Consider the following 21,665-nt stretch of genomic DNA (forward strand, 5'->3'; position numbering starts at 1 on the left):
GGGGTTCGCAGCTGGTGCTTCCTGCCGGGGCTCCAGGGCAGCTCCCGCTCCCGTGGGTCGCGAGCGATTGTCGTTTGGGTTCCCGCGGCTTGTGCGCTGTGGCGGAGGAGCCCTGGGCCGCGCTGGATGGAGGCACCGCGCCCGCCATCCGCTCGCCCGCGCGGGGGGACCCTGCGGAGGCCGGGGCAGAGCGCAGCCCCGCGCCCCCCTCCCAGCACACTTAAAGGCAGGGTGATCCCCCAGCCCCCGCCCCCGTTTATTAACGGGACTCGGGTCGATGCCGCTGCTACAGCGATCTGCCCCCAGGAGCTGCGCCGGCAGCCGCCGTCCTTGGAGCTTTGGTCGGGGAAGAGTTTAACCCCTCGCGTCTGGGATCGCCCGTCACCGCAGGGAAGAGGAAGCCCAAGGCCTGGGCACGGTGGGGTTGCGTATTCGGGCAGCGAAGTCTGGCCTCGGCAAGGCTCGTGGCAGCACAAGAGCCAAACCTGCGGCGAACAAAGCGGCTGGGAGAGACAGCGAGGCTGGGAGAGCTCTGCCGGCATGGCCGGGGCTGCTCCCTCCGGGGAGCGATGGTCTTTGGCCAGATCCCAAAGGTAGCTTGTGCCCGTTAGGAACTTGCCCACAGCAGGGAAGCCAAGTCGCAGCGTCTCATCACTGATGCATTCCCAGGAGGTTTCTGCCTTTAAATACCGTGCCCGGAGCGAACTGCGGAGAGACGCGCCGGAGCCAGCAGCTCCCTTGCTGTGGGTGCTGCCACAGGTCTCCTTGTAGAAAGATTGAGGATGAGAGGCTGAAGTGCATGCCTGTTTCAGCCCTGCTTTCTTTGGGCTGAGGAGGGCAATGGTTTGGGAATTCAGAGGTCACAACTGTCCCTGGTCCCTGTGGAGGGAAGCTGGGACAAGAAAATCCCTGTAGAGAAGAGGACTTGGCCACCTTGCAGTCTTCTGTAAAGGAGAAACCAGGAGCCCAGACTCGGAAGCACAGACTCCCACTTGTGTCTAGAGATAGAGGAGGCCTCACCATCACTGACCAGAAAGACACAGGAAAGAAGGCTGCAAGTGGGGAGCAGTCTGGAAACCTCAGTTAGTTCTTGCAGGGCTTTATCACATCTGAGAAACAAAACGAGCAATAAAGCTAGGAGCAGAACTTATACTTTGCCTGCCATTTTTCCTTGTAGAATAACTTAAGAAAACACGGACAGGCTTTTCTCCCAACCTTACCTCTCCAGCCCCAGTGCCTGATTCCTGGCCTCAGGCTTTGGAAAGAAGAACATTTCTTGATGTACAATTACACTGCTACCTTTGCAGCTCTGGTGCTGGTTATAAAGGGAAGGTTCAGGCTTAAATTGTGAAGAGGATGGACAATAGCAGTGGCTGCAAGTGTAACCAAGACAACTGATCTTTATTAAACTTTTCCCAACAAAAACAACATTAGGGAAACTCTTAGAAAGCAACAATCATCAATGAACCTTTCCATGTATTCAGATAAGAAAGTCCTTATTTAGGATGCAAAATTCACGCTAGAAAGCTAGTAAATGCCAGCTTCACAATTATCTCAGCAATCTTTATCTGGCTCCCATGTGTCTAATGCTGAATTAATGAAAAATTTACACATTATTTTCTTCATATGATCCTGACTCATTCAGTGCCCAGGAAGTTGCATCCTTAGTCCTGACATTTTGCAGACTTTGAATGATTGATTAAAGCATTTAAATAACATACTTCAAACAGAAGGGTGGTGGTGGTTGTTAAATATAATTATGGTTGTTTAAATGTAATTATTTTTACATTTTGACTAATTATAAATGGATATTATTATTGGAAGAACAAAAATTTGTTTATCGGGGTTTGAATTCTGCAGTCATCAGGAACAAACACAGCAGGTAATGAGTTTGGCAATAAAATGCCAGCCTTCAGTATAGACCAGATTTAGCACCACCCTTTCTCTTTGTGTCACACTTCCTTCCTCCCACGAGCTCAGCCCACTCAAAACCTGTATAATTTCTTCCTATAAAAGGATGTGCCTGTTCTGCTCAGTTTTCTAAAACCTTTATTTCCTAAATATGCTCCTGAATAGGAACACTCATATTGGATTTGCAGGCCCATTTTATCACTCTTACTAGGATGGGTGGGGATGGAAGAACTGAAAAGGTTGGGGTTGTTTGACTTACCGTGAAGGGGAGAGGCCCACAGTGAACAATCTGTGAACAGGAGAGTGAAGTGGGATAGGGAGTGGGAGCTTCTGGGTAACCTGATGTTGTAGAAGAGCAGTGTGGTCCCTGGGCAAACACGCCCATGGAAGAACAGGTACTGACTGTTCTTCCTCCAGTTTCCCTTTTTAAATATTTTCTTCAGAAAGGAAAGGAGTGGGGGAGGAGGATTATTCTTTTCTTCACTTATTTAAGCTCCCTGAATCTCTAATGAACAATACTCAGCCTTAAAAAAAAAACCAAAAAACTCCAAAGAGTAGCCAACAAACAGAATAATTTTTCTGCAAAATCTCACCATGTAATAAGGGTATCTCTGCATATCTTCAAATGATATGCACATTTTCAAAATTAAGATTTCCAAATCTGACTTTCATAGGAATTTATGTAGCAGAGTAGTCATGAGATCTGCTTCTCCCAGATAAAGGATGGTTTTTGCACTTAGAGACCAAAACATCATCTTATCAATTTATTTATTTATTTAAGCTGTATCACGCAGTTGGCTCATTTCTGTGATATTCACAAACACCATCAGGTTTCCTTTAAAACTGCTCCAGTGCTCCAGTCAAAGTGTCTTTTCCCCCTGAGAAATTATTATCAATGACCTACTTCCCCTCCATGTGTTATTTTTCATCTGTCCAAAGCTCCAGCATCTTTGATTGCCTTGGCATTACTTCTTTATCCTTTCCTGGGTTTGCAACATCATCACATTTAGTGTCAAATGGTAAATTTTATTTGTGTGATGTTTTCTCTGCTTGGCCTGTTAACTGGGAATTGGGCACCACATCCCTTATAGTAGCAGGAATTTCAAAGAAACCATCTCTTCATCTGCTTAGGAACTCCAAAAAGATGGGACCTAGGCCCACCAGTGCCTTCTGCGCTGACACCCAAACTCTTCCAAACTTTGGCCCTAAGATTGAAAAAGCCCAACAAAGATTATGCACTGGTTAATACATTTGTAACCTTTGTATATAGAGTCCTCAAAAATACTTATCTAAGATGTGAGAGATGATATTTTTTAGCTTCTCAGTGATCTGGGAACCAACCACTCAAATGAGGATCAATTCAAATGGAAGTTTAATTTTACAAAAGTATAAATTTATGCCTAATTAGGCACATGCCTTTTTACATTCCTTGTGGCCTTCCTAACCATAGTGACACGTTCTCAGTAGCATTACCATGCCTGGGGAATGCTGATTGCTGCCATGACTGAGCACCTTTCGAGGCCAAGATCTCCAACACAGAAATTTTAGCCTAGGGCTACAGTGTGGTGCTGTTTACCATCATCTTTTGTCTACATTTTTAATTAGGTTCCATTCCATCTGATCTGCCTGATCAACCTGAAATTATTTTTCAAGACTGCATAAGAGGCCCAGCCTTCATCATTGACATAGTTACAGCCTCAGTTGGTTACAACTGCCATTTAATTCATCTAGGCTCAACTACCTGTACATGCCCATGCTGCCCACAGCTCAGGAGGGGTTGTTTACATATTTCTTTTTAACTTCAACATTTGTTAAATTATTTCACTGTGTGCCCAATATAGACATTCCAGATACTAATCTCCAGAATCACCTTTTACCTGAGCCACGCAGGTCTTTTAAATTTAGAGGTATTAGTGAATACATCCCCATGCCGGAGGGCCACAGAGCCTTTATTTAACTCTTGCAGCTCATACATAACCTCAGGTAGTTTCCAAGTAACTCGGAAATTACTGAGAGCGCAGTCCGTGGGGGTTCAACAACCATGCCTGTCCCGAGCGCCCCGCAGGAGCCTTGTGCGAGCGGCAGCAGCATCCACAACGTGCGGAGATGCTCGTGAACTGCGGAACCACGCCGTCGGCGTTCGGTCGGAGCTCCGGATGCCGCCAGAACATCGCACCCCGCCGCACACGAGCGCCTGTCCCGTGACAAATGCCGTGACAAACGCCACCGGGCGGAGGGCGGGGCCGCGACCGCGGGAGGAGCGAGCCCGCAGGGACCGCAAGGACCGCGCCGCCCCCGCCATCCCGCGCCCGCCGCGGCCGCGGGAACGCGCCCGGTGTCCGGCCGCCCCTCGGGGAGGGCGCGCGCCCGCCACCGCCGGCGGAAGCGCTGCTGGGCGGCCCCACGCGCGAGCGGCGTGTTCTCCCTCGCGCACGGGCAGGGGAGGGGCGGGAAGGGCGTGGCCCAGCGGCACCGGGGAGCGGAACTGCGTCGGCGGCCGGGCCCGGCCAATCGGCAGCGCGCCGCTGGCGGGGCGTCGCGAGGCAGCCGAACCGCGCGGCCGCCGCCGCCACCGCCCTCCCGCCCCCCCCGCCCGGCTCTCCGGCCGCGCGGCTGCGCTCCGGTACCGGCCTCGCGGCGGCCTCTCCCCACGGGGGGGAGGAAGGAGCAGGGGGAACGTGCGCGGCCCACGTGACGGGCCGCGGCGGCCAATGAGGACAGCAGGAGGTCGCGCGTGGCGGGCGAGGCCCGCGTGGGCTGGGGCGGTGCCGGGCAGCGCGCGGAGCCGGCGGCGCGCGGAGCCAGGTAAGAGCCACCTCCTTCCCCCTCGCAAGTTTTTCACTCGAGGTGGTGCGAGGCGTGCGCGCATCACGTGAGCGCGGCGGCCGCCCAATCACGCGCCCGCGCGCGCTGCCTCTCCGCGCGGCCGCCGCCGCGTTTGAGGCGCGGGGGCCGCGCGCGGAGCGGGGCGGGAGCAGCGCCCGCGCGCTTTCCTCGCGCGCCCCCGCGCCGCTCCGCCCGTGGCCGCGGACGGGCGGGACCCGGGGGCGCGGGCAATGGGCAGCGGGCGGCGGTCACCTGACCGGCGTGGGGGTTAACAGCGACCGAGCGGCCCCGCGGCATCCGGGCTCTCCGGCCGGCAAGGGTCGGGTGAGGCCCGGCCCCAGGCAACTGCCGCTGCTCCCAGAGCCATCGTGCTCCGAGGGACTGTACCCTGGTGGGGGCGTGGCCGGCGCCACCCGCGAGGCGGGGCTGGGCTGCCGGGAGAGCCTTTCCCGGGAGCGGCCGCGGTGCCCCTCGGGTGCCCCAGGACGGCGGGCAGGGGCGGGGCGGGGCGGGCAGCGCGCGTGCGCCTTGGCACGTCGCAGGGGGCAGCGGCTGTTGGTGCCCTTTGGAGCCGCCCCCGGGTAAACTCCTCGTCCTGAGCTGATGCGGAGCTTAAAAGGGGGCTGAAACGCAAAGGCCAGCTCAGGGAGTAGGCTGAGCCCGGGGAGATAAGTAGCTTCTCATAACGTGGCTGGAGCTTCTTGCGTGACTTCTTAAGATGTCAAATCTTACACAACCGTCACGCTGCCTCACTCCCAGTGCGAACTGTCTGAATTCACAGGCCGTCTGTAATCGCACTTGATGGAACAGGCTAAAGCCCCAAAGATTTGAAGTTGCTGCAGACTCTGAAAAGCAGAGGTCGTGTAAAGAAGAGGGCAGGCTCTGATGCTTTGGTCTTGTCACCTCCAGGTGTTCCGTCCAGTGCATCCTCAGCACCCTTTCAGTGCCCTCACCCTTTCAGTGCCTTGTGAGTTTGTACTGAGGACTGGAAAGGGAAATTGATTCTACTTGAAAAGTGTTACTGTGGGTGACCATTTTTGTGCCTATGTGGGAAGAAACATAGTTCTTAGGCCTACCAGAGATGGGCAGGGTTTGTTCATTTCTATGTTCCATCTGGCAGCAATTGGGTGTTAACCACACCTACTGCTGGCTCAGTGTTGGTGCAGTGCTGTTGTGCCTGCCATGGGAGGCAAATGTGCAACTGGAGGAAACCAACCTTAGTCCCACTTGTCAATAAACTTGTGTGGTCACCTACCAGAAAATAAAAATTGAAATTCTTTCTCTTTAAGATTATGTCATTTCTTCATTTACACGCAAATCCACTAGATCATTTCTGAAGTATGCAGTTGTGTGTGTTGGCTTTTTCAGATGTAATTTCCTGAGGAATGGGAAGTCAAAGACACTCTTCTTAGAGGGCAGTGAAATAGATCTCTGCCCAGAGGAGTGAGAAAGAGTTCTACTCTAAGAGGAGGCTGGTTTTTGGCTGCTCTTTCATACATGGCAGAGGATCTACTAAAAAAATTCAGCCATGGCATGTGTATAGAGAACAGTGCCATTAGCTGTGGCACCAGCAAGGCTTACTTGGTGTCTTTTTCTTCCGTAATTAAGGATGTGTTGTGGTGTGTGTTTGCTTTTTTTCTTCTTTAAGGCTGGGTGACCTTAGAATAAAGAATCAATTTATGGTGGTGGAGTTGCTCTTCTCTCTCCACAGAAAGATGGAATACGCTTTCACTGCTTGATTTTGGCTGGTTTTAGTACCTGTGATAAATCCTTGAAATATCTTTTACTGAACTGGATAAGGAAGAATGCAATGAAAATTATATGTGTGGAAAGGCTGATGAAGGCTTGTTATGAGAAGGAAGCAACCCGAAGACAGTGGGTTTTGCTTTTTGGGTTTTTGTTTGTTTGTTTGTTTTCTGTCTTCTTTTTAAGATTAAGCCCAAACCAGAAAGGCAGCAAGGGATGTGAACAGCCTAAAAGACAGAAAATGAATGTGGTAGTCACCTATCTACAATGAAAATCCATTCATTGCTACAGTCACTATCTTAAGGAAAAGCCAGTTTGGAGAATGACAAGGCTGTGAGCCAATTACTGTTAAGTACTTCTGATGATGGAATTGTGCTGTTTTGCTCACTCATGTAGTACAGTGCTTTCTGCTAATACAGTGTCGTCTGCCTGACCACAGGGTAAGGCAGTTTATAATGAATATGGATGTAAACCTGGAACATGTCACCAACAGTCTGGACTTCATTTGGCATCACTCTCCTTTTTACCATAACTAAAAAGGGGAATACAGATTCTTTGGTAGTTCTAACTTGATGAGCCATTAGTGACTCTGTAGCAATGACAATTGCTATAAAATAGTTGGATGAGTAGGACAGTCCTGAGCTCAGGGGAGGGCTTTTTATATGCCTCTTTTTTATTTTTTCTATGATGTGGACAAGATTCCCAACTGAAGATTCACATATGTGATAGATGTTCCTCATGATGGCCATAAAAGTGAAAATCCATCAAAATGGTGCTATTTTTGCTGATTATGGCTTGTTTCTGCCAGTGTTGGGTGGCAAAAAGCATAAGACATTGCTTTATTATTTTGTTTCATAATTTTTGGTAGTTGAAATAATAGTATATTGAAAAAATACAGCATTCATTGAATGTATGAGTAATGGGCATATCATCGACTGATAGAATATGGAAAGGAATGTAAAATACATTAGGTTAAATCCAGCATGTTGTATACAGATTAAAAAAGAACATTTATTTCTGGTGAATGCTGGCTTTTCTCTCTGCCCTCTCACCAGCGATTCATACTTCATATAATCACAAAATCATTTAGATTGGAAAAGGCCTTCAAGATCATCAAGTCCAAACTTTGACCTATCACCACCTTACCAACCAGACCATGGCACTAAGTGCCACATCCAGGTTTGTGTGTTTCCATTTTGCAATCTTCAGTGTTTGGGAAGTGTTTCCCAAAAGTTTGGGTAACTCTTGATAGGTGCAGAATATTGTGCACTGTACATTGCAGGATTAATGCTGTTTAACAAACTCTTGACTTTATAGGGGGCTTAATGTTCAGACTCTTGTGGCAAAGTACAAGTATTGGAGAGGTGAAGCAGGTTTTTCTCCTTCCCCTCCCAGGTATGTGCCCCGTTCCTCCATTAGCAGCTGCTGCTTTTGCAGGTCTGCAGCTCTCAGTTAGTGAAACACTTTTTGAACTACACCTATTTGTCCTGCAATAGTTGGGGCTCTGAGTGTTAAGTGAATCTGTTTTTGTATAAAGCAGTGCTCTGGACTGAAATCTGGTGGTGCACAAGCTGTGCTGTACTTGCTGTGGGGATAAGCACTTTCTGTCTGCAGCTGGAGCGTGTGTATCAGCAAGAAAAGTTAAATCTGAAAAAAAACCATTTTTCCCCCCCTACAGCAGTCCATTTCTTGCAATAATTTTTTTCTTAATCTCACTTTTTTTGCTAGATTGTACCAACACTTATATCTTTAATCTTCTTGACACTGAATTATACTTCATCACTATAGCTAAAGGAACAACTTAAGCTGGTTTTCTATCATAAATAACATTATGTAAACTTTTTTTAAAGTACATTGGGACTGGGATTCTGTTGCCTAAGGACAGAGGTCTGGAGCTATCATGGATGCTGCAGGTTATTAGAGGCGTTTGTATAGAACAAACGTTCAATTCTAGGAGACCAATGCTTGCCTAGAGAAGCAGTTGGAGGCCAGTGGGGCTGGGTATGGCATAGGAAATGGGACTACATGACTTTCTACATGCAAGTTTAGTCCAACCCAGAGTTTCCGAATTAACAGGGTGCTATTGTTAATCATTCTCCAAAGTGGCAAAACATTGTCTAAAGGAAGCAGGGTTTTTGTATTTTAACTCTTCTAGTGTGCACATTGCACAATATTTCTGACTGTAACATCACTAGATTTTCAGGTCTTTAAATGTTTGTGGATTTAGGGGTTTTTTTGGGTTTTTTTAAATGCTAAAAATTGGGATTTTGTAAGGTTGCTAGAGCTGCCAGGTCATAGTAATAAACTTGTAGACCGCTGTAATAAACTACTGACTGCTGCTTTGGGTGTGTAGCATTGGCGCAGTTCATTTTGATAGCTGTTGTTTTCAGCTAGTGAGTGTAGTTTCAGCTAGTGCTCAGTTTTAGCTAGTGAATTGGAGAGCTGAAAGCCTTATTTATGCTCCAGTAATGCTCCTGCAGTAGTGCCTTTCAAAGTATACAGTGTGTATACTGTCGTGTATCTATTTGTGTAGCAATCTTTGTATTTGAACTGAAAAGGGGATTGCTAACAAAAAATGTAATAGACACCTCTTTCGTGTTTTCCACAAGTTGGCAACTATTCTGTTTTGTGTAACTATGGCTACAAGGTATGTTGCTCTCACACATAGATATCTTTAGCAAAGCGTTGTTACCCTCCAGCTTGTGATTTGTTACTGAATCTTTACTGATTTTTTTTTGGACAAAGGTTAGACATAACAGTGGCTGAAGAACACAATTTGTTGCTGCAGCTCCAGCTAGCAATCTCTAGGCTGCAGGGTGGTGAAAGTTACAGTCTCTGTGTTACTTGTAGCATTAAGGCCTGAACTCGTGCTTTATGCTTGTAGGCGTTACTGAGAGGGGTGCGATTCACCGCAGACTGAAAGGCAGTTTGTAAAGACTGTAGTTCATACTCTCAAGGTGCTGCAAAGCCCGGAATATGTCTGGAAGAAGCATTTTGGAGAAGAGTGTACTTCTTGGTAGTGAACTACAGGCTGGGAACAGAGTGGCTGGAGAGCAGAAAGGGACCTGGGAGTTTGGATTGACAGGCAGCTGAACATGAGCCAGCAATGTGCCCAGATGGCCAAGAAGGCCAATGGCATCCTGGCCTGTATCAGGAACAGTGTGGCCAACAGGACCAGGGAAGTGATTCTTCCCCTGTATTCAGCGCTGGTGAGGCCACACCTCAAGTTCTATGTCCGGTTCTGGGCCCCTCAGTTCAGGAAGGATATTGAGGTGCTGGAGCAGGTCTAGGGAAGAGCAATGAGGCTGATGAAGGGACTCGAGCACAAGTCCTATGAGGAGAAGTTGAGGGAGCTGGGGCTGTTTAGTCTGGAGAAGAGGAGGCTCAGGGGAGACCTTATCACCCTCTATAACTACTTGAAAGGAGGTTGTAGACATGGGCGTTCGTCTCTTCTCCCAGGAAACCAGCAGTAGGACAAGAGGGCATGATCTTAAGCTCTGCCAAGGGAAGTTTAGGTTGGATATGAGGAAGAAGTTTTTTACAGAGTAATCAGGCATTGGAATGGGCTGCCCAGGGAGGTGGTGGATTCACTGTCCCTGGAGGTTTTTAAGGTGAGACTGGATGTGGCACTTAGTGCCATGGTCTAGTAACCACGGTGGTGTTGGATCAAGGGTTGGACTTGATGATCTTGGAGGTCTTTTCCAACCTGGTTGATTCTATGATTCTGCAGTTTCAAATACAACCATCACGTTACTGGCTAGTATGAGGTAACTCTCCCTGATCATGGAGGACAGTGTTCAGTAGGTGCAAACCAGTTAATTTCTGTGCTGCCAATTGGTGTTCTACTGATCTAAATGGGATGTAGTTCTTTACTGCAGTATTCTTCTTTCTTGTCAGCTATAAGCTGCTTAGAACTGGGTTACTTAAGATGTGGCAATCTACAGTACTGCTGTGACTTCTACCTGTTAATCTGTTCTCTTGATAAACTGGGGGTTCTGCTTTTGCTGCAGGCAAGCATTTCTACCTGCCTTAGGTGAAATTGTAGCAGAATCTCTGGCAATGTCAACAGTCTCTGGTTTCTTTCTTTTATCATCACTCTAGCTTTGGCTTGTGGGCAGTGTCTGCTCTTCCGGTCTTTGTCTGCTCTTAGTCATACAAAATGGCCCTCTTACTGAAGAAGAGAAGACTTGTTTCTGTATTGTCACTGTTCAGAAACATTTTGGGTAATACAAAATAGTGTCTGTACCCTGTGGCCCTAAAACTTGATGACTGCTATACTGAATATGTGATTGCTGTAGGTAAAAATGACTATTCCTGAAATTGGTGTCATTATTTCTGACTGGATTTGTTAAGGGAAAAATACTGTGCTGGGTCCAACAGCTTGAGGCTGCTGCAGCTCCACACCCCCAGCTATAACCAGTTGTAAGGCTGAAAACATATTCCTGGTGGGCACAAGCACATAGAACACATGCACACATGACATTTACATGAAAACATGTCTGGCCACACCAATCAGGCAGATGCACAGATACTTAGAGGAACACAGCAAAGACAGCCTTATCTTGCTCCCTTCCCTGTCTGAGCAAAAGAAAATCACATACATTTACACATACATAGATAAACATATAGATATATCTATATGTACTGAGAAGATACCCTCCAGCAGCTGACCTTGGACACTAGCAGTTGGTTCCAGGATCCCAGATTCCCTGGTTGCTGGTGTGTGGACACTTAGACTCCTGAGGCCATACTACTGTTCCCAGCACTGGCACATGCTGTCTTGTCTCTTGGCTGGCTGAGACTGCCCTGGTTACCTGGTGTCCAACACCCCTCCACCCACACGGCCTTGCCCTTTAGAGAGACATAAGTGTGCATGCACATGCAGAGCTGGTGGTACTCCCCTGGTCCTCCATACAGACCTTTGTTACTGTTTTGGTGCACATTTGTCAAGTGTCTAAGAAATGTATTTCATTTAGTTATGTGCTTCTGAGATGATTTCCTATAGCATAAACCTGTGTTTCCGAGATACCTTCAGAGGGGTGTTGGCCTTTTGTAACGTTGCTCTTCTTTTGCCTGTTTTCAAATCAGGCAAAAAAACCCGAATTGAGGAGCAGCCCTGTCAAAGTTACAGTTTGTGGTAGGCAGCAGTCAGTGCAAAATTTGGATCACCAGGTTAGTCTGGACCTTGGTGTTGCCCAAATAACTCTGATGTCTTGACTTTCTGGCACCACTATGCTTACACAGTACTTACACAGACTATGCAGGTCTCTTTCCTTAATGGATCCATAATGGATGCAGTATTGTAAAATAAATATCTTTAGTGGAAGAGGAGATAGAGGACTTCATGGAGGTGTTTTACCTGCAGCCGTGATGCATTTTGGTGTGAATTCTCTTAACATTCAGAATTCTGGTTTAGCGGCCTTATGCTCAGAAATGCCTGATTTATAACATGTAATTTCCATGATGTATGTGAAGGCCTGCCAGTCTGAGCATCGGGGTGGCCCCTGCTCGGTGGGGTGCTGAGTTCGGGGGGGCTTTGTCGGAGTCGTGCCCGGGCCGCTCGTTCATCAGCGAGTCTATGACTCTGCACAGGGCCCAGTGTGACAGGGCTGTGTCAGCCCTCTGACGGTCAGGGTGGTGCAGGGTCAGATTCTGTCCCTAGCCTTGGCGGGTCAGTGGGAACTTTGCCAGAGGGAGGGAGACCATCGCTGCCTCCGGCTTCAGCGTTGCTTCCTCGACTGAGGGTTTCCCGGGGAAAGGCCAGTTCCCGTCGGCGGCAACGCTGCCGAGTGCGGGCAGGCGAGGTGCGCCTTCTCCGCGCCGAGGAGAGCGGTTCTCCTTTCCCGGAGGAGGCGGCCCCTGCCCTGGCCATGGGGCTGGCTGGGCGGTGCCGCGGGGGCTTGCGGGGCAGAGCGCGCCCGCTGGGGGGCGCTGTGTGCCCAGTGGGCCTCGCGCGCGCCCCTTGCGCGGCCGCGGCGGGGTCGGGGCTGCGCGCGGGTAGCCCCGCGGGGCCTCGTCGGCCGCCGGCGCGTGAGCCGTGCGCGCGCGCCCGTTCGAGAAGGTTCTCCGCGCGCACGGCGCTGCGCGGGCCGGGCCGGGTCGGGCGGCGGGCCCTGCGCGCGGCGCGGGCACGTGACGGGCAGGCGGGAGGGAGGGGGGCGCGAGCCTGCGGCGCGCCTGCGCGCGCTGCGGCGCGGTGACGTCAGCGCGGTGCGCACGCACGTTGTCCCCAGCTGGCGGACACACGGTCCGCGTGAGAAAGGAAGCGGGAGGCCGCGCGCGCCTCGCGCACGGTAACGACCGGGGAGCGGGGCCGCGCCGGGGGCAGCGGCCGCGTCGCGCGCGAGCCCCGCGCGCCTCCCCGCGCGCCCCGCACCCGCCGCCCGAACTGCGAAAATTGACACCAGGCGCGGGCACGAGGCGGCCGGGACCGGGCCCAACGGCCGCGCCCCGCCGGTCACGCGAGGCGCCGCTGCGCGCGGACCGCCTCGGGAGCGCCGGCAGAGCCCGCCCCGCCGGGCAGGGCCGCGCCGGGTCTCGGCGAAGGGCGGCGCGGTTTCCTCACGTGCGCCGGTCCCGCTGCCCTCCGGCGGCCGGCGCGGGCGGTGGTTCCGGCCCCCGCCGCTCCCGGGCGGCTGCCGCGGGTGGCGGCTGCCGGCCTCCGTCCATGGGCTTCTGGCTGGGGCCCGTCCGGCAGGGAGGGGGACGGGGGAGCAGAGAGCCTGCAGAGCCACAAGCGCGGCCCTCGGCCCGCGGCCATGACTCCACCTGCCCCGGGCGGGGCGCGCTCGCCTCTCGCCGCCGCACCCGGGGCGGCCCATGCGGGTGGTGAATCGCTCGCCCGCTCGGTCGGTGGGTGGGTGTTCAATGGGAGCGCCGCGCGCGGCGCCCGCTGCCATTGGGCGCGCGTCACGGGGCTCGCGCCGGCGGTGGCGGCGGGCGGGGCCGCCCCGGGGCTCGCGCGCCGCCAGCGGTCCCGTCCGCGGGGCGGGGAGTTTGGGTTGGTTTGTGTGTTTGTTTGTTGAGACGGACGTTCTCACGTCCGATTGTCTCGTTTTGGGCGGGTCTTGGTGCGACTTGGAGCGTGTTTGACCGCTGCTGTCTGGCTGGGTGCTGCTTCTCCAGTACAGCGTCTGCGTGTAGAGAAGGGAAATACTTGAAGCTGTTTAGAACTTGGGTTTCAACAAATACACTCATTTTTCCTGAAATACTAGATTAGAGTCTGTGTGCTATAACAAAACAGGCCAGTGTGTGTGACCGAGTGTAACAAAATGTGTGAAATTGCTCGTATACTAGACCGTGTTGGCACTGAAGTAACACGTTTTGGCTACTCTAACTGCACATAATCACTGTAACCACACACATCTTCGACTGATTTGATACTGTGTGTGGCACTTGTGGCAGAAATAACTGTAACTGTTGCTCAGTAGGTCTTTATATGCATAGAATTTTTGCTGAGTACATGATTGTTGAGGTTTTTTGACTTTTTTTTTTGTAGGTGTAAGTTCTACCTCAAGTAGGTTTAAAGGTACAGGCCTTCTGCATATCTTAAACCAGATTTGAAATCACTTCAATAGTTTGTTTCCTTCATAAGCCAATACAATTGGGGTATATATTGCGAAGAATAATGTGAACTCACTCTATGACTGTACGTTCACTGTACATATGAACGTGTTATATGTGTGTATAGAGAGGGCAAGTTGATGGAAAACCACATACAACTTAGGCTGTGATTTCTTTCTCCCCTCTCTATATGTTTGAGATTTATTTTTCTATTGTGTTTGTATAGATGAACATGAAAAAGATTATTTTGGGGATAGCATTCTGTGTTACTGGGACTTAATATGTGATCTACTGAAAAAGCAGAGCAACGTTCTTAAATTAGAAAATACGAAGATGATTTTGAACAGCTAATTCATTTCGTATCCTAGACTCTCTTAAGGAGTTCTCAGTGGGTAGGTGGTTGTGGATATGTTTGTGGGGAAGAATTTCCTCTGGAAACTAAAACTGAAAACCAAATCTTGTAACTTCACAGGTATCAAAATCTGTGCAGAACAGTTTTGGTTTATTTCCTCTGATTTAACTTTTACATTGACTTTTAAAGTATGAAGTATAAAGGGTGGAAATAAATTTCTCCTCTTTCCTAGGTGTCCAGAACATTTATCATGGGGTATAAATTGCCTCCTGAGCTTGAGGTCATTTGCCACATGCATGTGGCAGCTGGTTTGCACAGAGGAGTGTTTCTTCCTACCATACCCCAGTCCTAACAAAGTAAACGTGTCTTATTAAATATCCAATTCATTTAAAACTTGTGAATTTAATTCTCTGGAAAAAAACATGATTATTTTCCAGCAGCTAACTCATAGAATCATAGAATGGTTGCGAACTGAAGGAATCTTAAGGGTCACCTAGAGGCAACCTTCCTGCCAGGGACACCTTCCACTAGACCAGGTTGCTCTGAACCCCATCGAGCCTGGTGTTGAACACTTCCAGGGATGAGGCATTCACAGTTTCTCTGAGTAATCTGTTCCAGTGCCTTACCACCTTCACAGTAAAGAATGTCTTTTTAATATCCAAACTAAACCTACTGTCTTTCATTTTGAAGCCATTCCCCCTTGTCCTGTCACTGCATGCTTTTGCAAACAGTTCCTCTCCAGATTTCTTCTAGGTCACCTCTAGGTACCGAAAGGCTCCCCAGAGCCTTCTGCAGGCTGAACAACCTCAACTCTTTCAGCCTGTCTTTGCAGGTGAGGTATGCAGCCCTCTGAATATCTTGGTGACTTCCTCTGGACTCACTCCCAAAGGCCGATATCCTTCCTGTTCTGGGGATGACCCCAGAGCTGGATGCAACACTCCAGGTGGGGTCTCACCAGAGCAGAGCAGAGGGGTAGAATCCCCTCCCTTGACCTGCTGGCCACGCTGCTTTTGGTGCAGCCCAGGACACGGTTGGTTTCTGGGCTGAAGTGCACATTCATTGCCAGCTTATGTCCAACCTGTCACCCACCAGCACCCTCAGGTTCTTCTCAGCAGGGCTGCTCTCCATCTGTTCATCCTCCAACCTGGATTGATACGGGGGGTTGCCCTGTCCCAGGTGCACCATCTTTGCACTTGGTCTTTTTGAACCACTTCTCTTGAGTGTTTTTTCATCCGCGTCCCTTTGGATGGCATCCCATCGTTTAAGCATGTTAGCTTCACCACTAACTTTTCAAATATGGACCCCCAGGGGACACCACTTGTCCTGATGTCCATCTGGACATTGAGCCATTTCCCACTACTGTCTGGATGTGACCATCCAGCCAATTTCTCATCCACCAAACAGTCCACCTACCAAATCCATTTCTCTCCAATTTAGTGTGTCACAGGGAACTGTGTCAAAGGCTTTATGGAAGTCCAGATAGACAACATCCATAACTCTTGTCCACCAATGTAGTCACTCCTTTGTAGGAGGCCACTAGATTGGTTAGGCAGGACTTGCCCTTGGTGAAGCCGTGCTGGCTGTCCCAAATCACCTGTCCTCCATGTGCCTTAGCACAGCTTCTGGGAGGATCTGTTCCATGATCTTCCCAGGCACAGAGGTGAGCCTGACAGGTCAGTAGTTCCCAGGGTCCTCATTTCTACCCTTTATTTCCGTTTTTCCAGTCACATGGGGCTTCACTTGACTGTCGTGACATCTGGAATGTTATGCAGAGTGGCTTGGCACATCAGCCAGTTCCCTCAGGACCCTGGGATGCATCTCAGCTTCTAGCGGTGGTGATTTACTGTGGTCTCTGATTCCCACCAACTAGACTTTTGATACAAGAATCAATCATTTTTTGTCAGTATTGTATTCCACCTGTAATAAGGATCAAAATGCAGACATCTGGTTGTGGGAATAGCATTCTCATGGTTACCAGAAGTGCTTGTTTTAAATTTTCACACATAGAAATGTACAGGCTATTTGAAAAAGGAAGTAGTTTATGATCTTTTGTTGTGGGTTGACATAATCGTTAACCTAGGAGGTAGACACACAAAAATGGGATTGTGTATATGCAGATAAAAGTAACATTTTTAGTTCCCTAAACAGTGATTATACTAATCATAACAGTACAAGTATTTCTTTTTTGATTTAAATTATTTCCAGAATTCAGAAGATAAAGGTAGCTGAGGCCCAGTGCTTCACATTAATCCATTTAATCTTAGCTTCGTGGCCTTTTGGGGGTTAGTTTGTCTATCTTTTTCCAAAGCTTATCCATTTGAACTATTTTTTCCCTTCTTTTTGTCTCTGCCTTTGACAGACAAGTAGAAGTTCTTGGGGTGGGGAGGAGTGTAAGCAAAGAAATTTCAACCCCACAAACTTAGTCATTTTCAATAAAGAAATTGAGCGAAAACGTTTTTAACATTTCTTTTTCTTTTCCTCCTTCAAATTTTTGGGAAGTTTTTGACCTCAGGGAACTCCTTTCTGGCAAGACTTTTGCCTTTACGTCAGAAATGTGTCATTTGCTCTCCTGAAAACTTTTGGCTAATGTCTGAAGAGTTGAGGCAATGTCAGAAAAAAGAGCACTTTGAAATACCAAGCAAACCAAGATATTCTGTTGTGGCAAAGCATATATGAAAATGCTGTTTAAAGGTCTACTGGCCCCCCATGTCTTTAAGGTGGAAATTACATACACTCATGCAGCCTTGATTTGTTACATCCTAATTGTAATCTCTTTTATAGTACTGGTTATCTTTCAAGTTTTTAATGTGGAAAACTCTTACAAAAAGGGTGTCTCACGAGACTTAATTAGTTTCTTAGATTGTATTGGAATATTTTTAACTGTGTTTTCCTTTTCTTCCAGGATGTTGAACACACATAAAAGATCATTAGAACCGTGTAGAATTTGCGTTTGATTTGAGCTCGTGAGAGTGCTCATCATGGAGAAACAGCAAATTGTCTTGGCTAGCCGGGATGGCGGGACCGTGTCTGGTGCAGCACCTGCTTTTTTTGTCATCTTGAAACAACAGCAGGGAAATGGAAAAGCTGACCAAGGAATCCTTGTAGCAAACCACGATGCTTGTGCTCTCGCCAGCAGTGTATCAACTCCAGTAAAACCCCGAGTCAAGACCTGCCTCCCAGCTGACTGTGTCTCAGGGGGCATTACTGTCACTCTGGATAACAACAGCATGTGGAATGAATTCTACCATCGCAACACAGAGATGATTCTGACGAAGCAGGGGAGGCGCATGTTCCCATATTGCCGATACTGGATTACAGGTCTGAATTCCAGTCAGAAGTACATCCTAGTCATGGACATATCCCCTGTGGATAATCACCGATACAAATGGAATGGCCGTTGGTGGGAGCCCAGTGGGAAGGCAGAACCACATGTTCTTGGGCGAGTGTTTATTCATCCAGAATCACCTTCCACTGGCCAGTTCTGGATGCACCAGCCGGTGTCCTTCTACAAACTTAAACTCACCAACAATACCCTGGACCAGGAGGGTCACATAATCTTGCATTCTATGCACCGTTATCTGCCACGACTTCACTTGGTGCCTGCAAACAAAGCCACAGAAGTCATTCAGCTTAATGGCCCTGATGTCCATACGTTTACCTTTCCACAGACGGAATTCTTCGCGGTTACAGCCTACCAGAACATCCAGATTACCCAGCTGAAAATTGATTACAATCCATTTGCTAAAGGATTCAGAGATGATGGGTTGAATAGTCGACCTCAGCGTGATGTGAAACAGAACAGTAACTCGGAATTGGAGGGAGGTGACGTTTTTAGTGCTGCTGGCATTTGTGGTCGCCCTGCTGAAGCTGATGCATTAGAAGTGCATCAGAGAAGTTTAGATTCTTCACTGATTGGTCAAAACCCATCAGACATCAAGCTTAACAAAGAGTCCTTTAACGCAGAAGGAGACTTTCTGGGTCTCCTGGACACTGACCTCTCTTCAGGTGTTATGCCAAAGCTAAAACAAGAAGTCTCTGAAAGGTGGGTTAACACTGCATTTTTGGTACAAATACTGGTTGAGTGGGAGGTTTGGTAAAGAGATAACAGGATGCTCAGTGTACAGATTTACAACTAAAAGTTGCGTGACCTGAAATGGAAGAACACTTAGTATTGCTATAAACTTTTCTTTGCTCGAACAATCTTTAACAGTCTGGGCTTTCTAAGGTGTTTGAAGAGTGCAAGAGTTCAATATTATTTTCTGTGTTGCTTTAGCTCCCTTTGTTAAGAAGTGTCGAGGGATTTCTCTTAACCCTTTTAGCATTTTAGAAGGCTAAATTTATTTTTTCAGAGTTTTAAATAGCACATTGCAGTCATCAAAACACTGCCTTTCCTTTTAGGGTTGCTTGCCACAGTGACGTGCTGTCTACGTAGCTTCAGTTCGCATTAATGGATGTTGTGTAGTGCGTGTGGGTGTTCAGGTTGGGTATGTATAGGGATTGCTGCAAGGCAGTTGTAATTGGCAGCACACCACTGTTTTGTCAATAACTGCTTGGTGTGAATTCTTTTATTCCACAAAGTAGTGTGAGGTAGCCTGCCTACTGGGAGTCAGTTGCCTCATATTTGCTGTGAGGTAGGAGAATCTGCACCCACAGAAGTACTTCAGAATAACTTCCTTTTGCTAAAGCAAGCCTGGCAAAACGTTTTATTTTACTGCCCTTTCACTTAGTTTCCAAAATCTTAAGCAATAGAACAGAGGAGACAGTGAATAGTTAATGTGTGTCAAGAGATGATAGAGGTACTTTGAATGTGAAGAAATAAAAAGAGTATAATAAAATAAAAGTGACATGTTGTTTCATGTCACTTTGTCACTTCAAATTACAAAGTTCTCTGTACTTTGACACTTTATTGAGTTTAATTGTAATAATTCTTGAGTACTAGAATTGTTTTGAGATCTAGAGTGCCCTAACCGTTCTTCTGCAGTATTTTCCAGTGTCAGTCTGTTAGGAAGAAGAACATCTAGACTTCTTATATTCCCCAAAATTTGTGTTGTAACCCACTTTAAAGACTGAAAGCACACTGATTATAGAGAGGATGGGCTTTCTTTAGTTCCTAGGAATACAGCATGAAGAAGTGTTTAGATAACTTTACATATTGGAAGTAAAACTCGGAAAATAATTATTGACAGGTTTATTTTGCCTTCATAGTGATACTTTGTTTTCCTGGAGAGGGTAATTGAAGCAGATTATTTGGAGAACTGTTTATTTCAAAGGAAAGAAAACCATTGTTTTAAGGACTCAAGGACCTTCCTAAAAAATATATGATGCAAATTGACAGACTTTATTTCTTTTGGTCCAGAGCATGTTAGATGCCTTCCTTAGTTTTGCCTCCAAGACATTTTATCTCTGAAGTGTGCTAAAAGCTGCACAGACAGGAAAAGACTGCAAAGCATCTTTCTATTGTCTAGCCTTGGGAGCACGTGCCGTTTGATGAATAATTGTTACCACCATCCTGAACTACCTTTAAGCATTGTCCAGCTTCTTGTTTTAGGTTTTTGTAATCTGTGTGAAAAAGTAAAATTCAGCACTTGGAAAGAGAAAATTGATCTTATCCAAGAAATGGCAGAATTGTCTTTGTATATGCTGGAGTTTTTCAGAACAGTAGTTCTCCTTTTTATTTCTGATCTGTTCACAGTCTTTTTGTGCCATGTCATTGAGTTTATAAATATGTCAGCCTTTCAAGGACAGCATTGAGCCCGTGTCATTTTTATTTATCAAGCTAAGCACATTAATATTTACATATTAATGAAGACTGGGCAATAGTTTTTTGTGGCAGGCAAGCTCTTAGTAGCAGTTGATAGGCTCTATCTTGCTTTTTATACAGGGTATTGATTTCTGCTGAGTTTAGGTTTGGGTGAGAGGCAGAAGTTGGGAACTGCTACCTCTCAGATAAAAGAAGTGGAGTTCCTAATGCTGTAGAGCATGGAACTTCCCACCAATACTCAATTCTTCTGACGTTTTTGAGAATGGAACTATGTAAAAGGTTGCATATACCTGAGAGTAATTTTAATCTTGAGTTATTAGAGGATTTTAGAAGTAAAGGACTATTTCTCTTCATATAAGGTACTATGTGGAGTTTTTTTGTGTTTTTCTTCTGTGGTCTGATCTTATGTTTAGTTTAACCAGGTGTGTTGTAAAGAAAATAAATGCTTAATTCAAGTTGTGGGCGCTTCTATAAGAATGCTTATGCGTGGAAACACTCAGAGGTTTGGGCCATGGAAGGAGCCACAAATGAAATTTACTGGTTCTTAAGTGTTTCAGGCTAATGTACCATTTCTCCCTTCCAAGGTCTTTTAGATTTCTTGCTTCAAAAATTAAATTCTGTGGGATTTTTAATTATCAATTAGTCTTATTTTTCTGATTTAGTTGTCTTGTGTTTACTCTTGACAGTTTGCTTTTCTTACTTGTTCGCCTTTCTTTTGGGAGAGAAAGGCAAGTGATCATCCTTCAAACCTCTGCCACAGGTTGCTAGATATCAAGATATGAAGATATCAAATTTTTCCCACCCTTCCTCTCTGATATATTTTGAAATGATGTGCCTAAAACAAATTGATATGTCTTGGTACTTTCAAAAAATAAGCAGCTTAATGGTTTTTAATTTGGCAAAATGCAAGAAGGCAATTTCTCTGCTTTTACTGTTCTGTTGTGAGGGTGCCAAATACATTACTTGGGCTGTAAAGAAGATGGTTTGAATATGAGCATTGTTCCATATCAGGCAAAGAAAGAACTAGTTAAGACATTATTTCACTATTTTATGAGATCTTGGATTAAGCTGAGAATTTTGAGAGGACAGACTTTCTTGCCCGTAGATGAGAGGAAGAGAAGTTTGTGACTACTTACATTGCACATAACTTCACAAACTAAGGGCCAAATGAAATTACTTCAGTGCTAAGAAGCAACTTTTTTATTCTTTAAGAAGTTGATAATTGCATCAGAATTTTAAAACAGAAAAATGCTGCTCAGGATTTGTGCAAATACTTTATATTCTCATGCGTATGTGTATGTGGGTGATATGTCACTCTTGTCACCATCTGGCTTGGTTCCAATATGCAGAATAAAACAATATTTGTGTCTAGAAGTTTCAGTTTTACAGCTGGACTTCTTTGGTTTGGATACTGTCCAGAAAGATAATCCTTAGCTTACATATGCACACCTTGCAAAGGATAAAGGAAAATTACTAGGGAAGTCCAGGCTTTACTGGGCTTCCAAC

At 47.2% G+C, this 21,665-nt stretch overlaps 1 protein-coding gene across 10 annotated transcripts in view; it reads left to right on the forward strand.

The window, feature by feature from the left end:
* The first annotated feature begins 4,565 nt into the window (after positions 1-4,565).
* Positions 4,566-21,665, forward strand: part of MGA (MAX dimerization protein MGA) — a 64,500-nt gene continuing 47,400 nt past the window's right edge. For 4 of the 10 annotated variants that reach the window (XM_032689753.1, XM_032689754.1, XM_032689750.1 and 1 more), the window contains exons 1-2: positions 13,469-14,091; positions 17,301-18,440. In XM_032689753.1, the coding sequence (XP_032545644.1) occupies positions 17,377-18,440 (1,064 nt within the window). In that variant the 5' untranslated portion in view covers positions 13,469-14,091; positions 17,301-17,376. Of the gene's footprint in view, positions 4,717-12,691; positions 12,777-13,468; positions 14,092-17,300; positions 18,441-21,665 lie in introns of those variants that run through there. The other 6 variants (XM_032689747.1, XM_032689757.1, XM_032689755.1 and 3 more) reach the window with 4 other exon arrangements.

This window comes from Chiroxiphia lanceolata, chromosome 6 (genome assembly GCF_009829145.1).
Source record: "Chiroxiphia lanceolata isolate bChiLan1 chromosome 6, bChiLan1.pri, whole genome shotgun sequence".
Taxonomy (NCBI): Eukaryota; Metazoa; Chordata; class Aves; order Passeriformes; family Pipridae; genus Chiroxiphia; species Chiroxiphia lanceolata.